Consider the following 2,775-nt stretch of genomic DNA (forward strand, 5'->3'; position numbering starts at 1 on the left):
TAAAATTTTAATTTTAAATTAATTAAATATAAAATAAAATTGGATGGTTAATAAATTTAAAATACAATCCGTTGTTTATATTATTTGCATCTCTTATTGTTCACTTACCAGAACTTAGATGATGATAACATTTGTAATTTGCAATTAAAAACTCACATGCTAATTGTACTAGCCTCCACATGAATGAAATTATTTCCCTATGTGAAAGTCAAGCTTTCTTAATTTCTCATATTCTGCACGTGCTCGACTTATTTAATTTGAAATTCTCCTTTCCTTTTATATATATATTCGGCTTTTGAGCTGAAAATATAGTCCCTAATAATATCTCCCATTATTATATTATATCATATATTTTAGAAAATAAAACAACATTTCTTCTTCATCTCACTCAATGCCAAGCTGTAGCAGGGTTCAAAGCATGCTGCAGGCTGCGGTTCAATCACTTCACTGGACTTACACCATCTTTTGGCAACTCTCTCCACAACAAAGGTATCTCATTATCTTCTTCCTCAAATTCAGGGATAGATAGATAATCGATGAAACTCTCAAACACTTAGTTATGAGAGAAATAACATTTTTTGCTAACTCATAACTAGAGTTAGTTATTGTCTGAGATATAATTATCTACGGCTCTCTGATCTTCTTATCAATTTAAGTTTTTAGAATAAAGGACACTGTTTCTATTATCTAACTTTTTTTTCCCTTAAAATTGGGTACAAACAGTATTAGGATAAGCAATTTTTGTGATTTGTAGTCATCAAATAGTTACTAATAATATTTTTAATGGTGTGAAATTTCATTTAATTGTGTACGATTACTCACTTTTCTTTTATTGGTTACATGCTGGTCAGAATTTAATAAAGTCGCTGTCTGCTAGACTTTTCCAAATGGCTACTACTATTGAATTATAAAGAGATGGTTAAATTTTACTTGTTAATTATTATTATAATAAGGAAGCTAGAGAAGTACATAAAATAATTATGATAATAAATGTGCAGAGTTCTAAGGTGGAGTGATGGATTCTACAATGGAGAAATTAAGGTTAGGAGGACAGTAGAAGCAATAGAAGCTAACAAGAGTAATAGTAATAATGAGGAGGCGTCTCTCCAGAGAAGCAACCAGCTTAGAGACCTCTATGACTTACTATTGTCTGATCGCCAGGGAGACCTCATCTTTGCTGCTGATCCCCCGGCAACTCCGCGTCCTTGTACCGCCTTGTCGCCGGAGGATCTTAGCGAATCCGAATGGTACTATTTGATGTGTGTCTCCTTCTCCTTTGCTCCTGGTGTAGGGTAAGTCCATGGTCGCCGGGCTAATTATCATTATCATTATCCTAGCTAGAAAATATTCAAAACTAATATTTTTTTGGTTAATATTTTATCTTTTTTTTAGGAAAAGTACGAGGAGTCAATGAAATATTTGTACAATGTGTACAATGAAAGTTTAGGGAGTATTAGAGATATAATCATTAGTGTTACCTTTTTTCATTAACTGAAATTTTTGGGATGCGTGGTATCATTCACTTTTTTTTTTAATAGTAAGAGATCATTCACTTTTTTTTTAGAGTTTTAAATCTGAAAGGTCAAGAGTTCAATTCTTGGTGAACTCAAAAATCAGTTTAAACTTTTGGATTAATGATGTGAAATTTAAATTTAATAGTAAGAGATCATTCACTTTTTTTTTAATAGTTAAGTGTTTACTATAAAACATAAAAGTTGTTACTCCCTAAATTTTTTCTAAATGATTATATATTTAATATATTTTTTTAAACAAAATTCTTTTTATATTTACTTAAATTTTATATTTCTAACACGTCTCAACCAAATTTTAGGATGTACTAATAGCTGCTAAGCACAACTGATTTACATGCATCTTATGTTATGCTTGATAGATAGATTTTTAAGTAATGATAATATTGTTGTTAATTAAAGGTTGCCGGGGAAGGCATATGCGAGGAGGCAGCATGTTTGGCTCCAAGGTGCAAACGAAGCGGACACCAAGACATTTTCAAGAGCAATTCTTGCCAAGGTACTTTCTTAGTTAATTATATTATTTTCCATTCATATAATAATTCATCAGTTACTTACTATAGCTTCTCTTGTCTGAATGATTATATATGCAATTTTTTCCACCGCCAGAGTGCTCATGTGAAGGTAAAATGTCCTTCAACAAACTCTTGTTATTGTGGGGTGTATGTGTTGATGAGGTCTTAATTAATTAACATGTGATTGCGTTTTGTACCATGCCAACTGTACTGCAGACAGTGGTGTGCATTCCAATGTTGGATGGCGTCGTTGAACTCGGCACAACTGATAAGGTAAATAAGGAGTAATGTTACAAAATCTAATTTTACCAAATTTTATAATAATTTTAATTTTGATGTATTTATAATATGAAATATTTTATACAATTATATAATTATATCTATTTTTTTTGAGATGATCAATTACATTCTTATTGAAAATAATAGTTATTTTTTATGATGTAATATTATATGTAATTGAATACACTTATAAAATTATTTTATATTCATAATAAATTAAAATTAAATTATATTATAATAATAAGTTGTCAAATAAGTTTAGTAAAAAATTCACTAAAAATGATTTTTTGTTAAGTTTAAATTTCAAAAGTCTTTTAGCTAAATTTTGATTTTTTTTAATTTCAGATGTTAATATGTTATATAACAAATGACGATGTCATTTTTATATAATGCCACATTTATTCTATAAATTGATATAAAATAGAATGCAAAAGAATCATCTCATAAGTGAT

General features: G+C 29.1%; 1 protein-coding gene across 1 annotated transcript in view; it reads left to right on the forward strand.

Annotated features, from left to right (window-relative positions):
* The first annotated feature begins 344 nt into the window (after window positions 1-344).
* The window catches only part of LOC107492985 (basic helix-loop-helix protein A-like), a 6,589-nt gene continuing 4,158 nt past the window's right edge, over window positions 345-2,775 (forward strand). The window contains exons 1-5 of the mRNA XM_016114061.3: window positions 345-489; window positions 999-1,292; window positions 1,932-2,028; window positions 2,139-2,153; window positions 2,261-2,317. Of these exons, the coding sequence (XP_015969547.1) occupies window positions 392-489; window positions 999-1,292; window positions 1,932-2,028; window positions 2,139-2,153; window positions 2,261-2,317 (561 nt within the window). The 5' untranslated portion in view covers window positions 345-391. The remainder of the gene's footprint in view (window positions 490-998; window positions 1,293-1,931; window positions 2,029-2,138; window positions 2,154-2,260; window positions 2,318-2,775) is intronic.

The sequence above is a fragment of the Arachis duranensis genome, chromosome 6, assembly GCF_000817695.3.
Source record: "Arachis duranensis cultivar V14167 chromosome 6, aradu.V14167.gnm2.J7QH, whole genome shotgun sequence".
In the NCBI taxonomy this organism is placed as follows: domain Eukaryota; kingdom Viridiplantae; phylum Streptophyta; class Magnoliopsida; order Fabales; family Fabaceae; genus Arachis; species Arachis duranensis.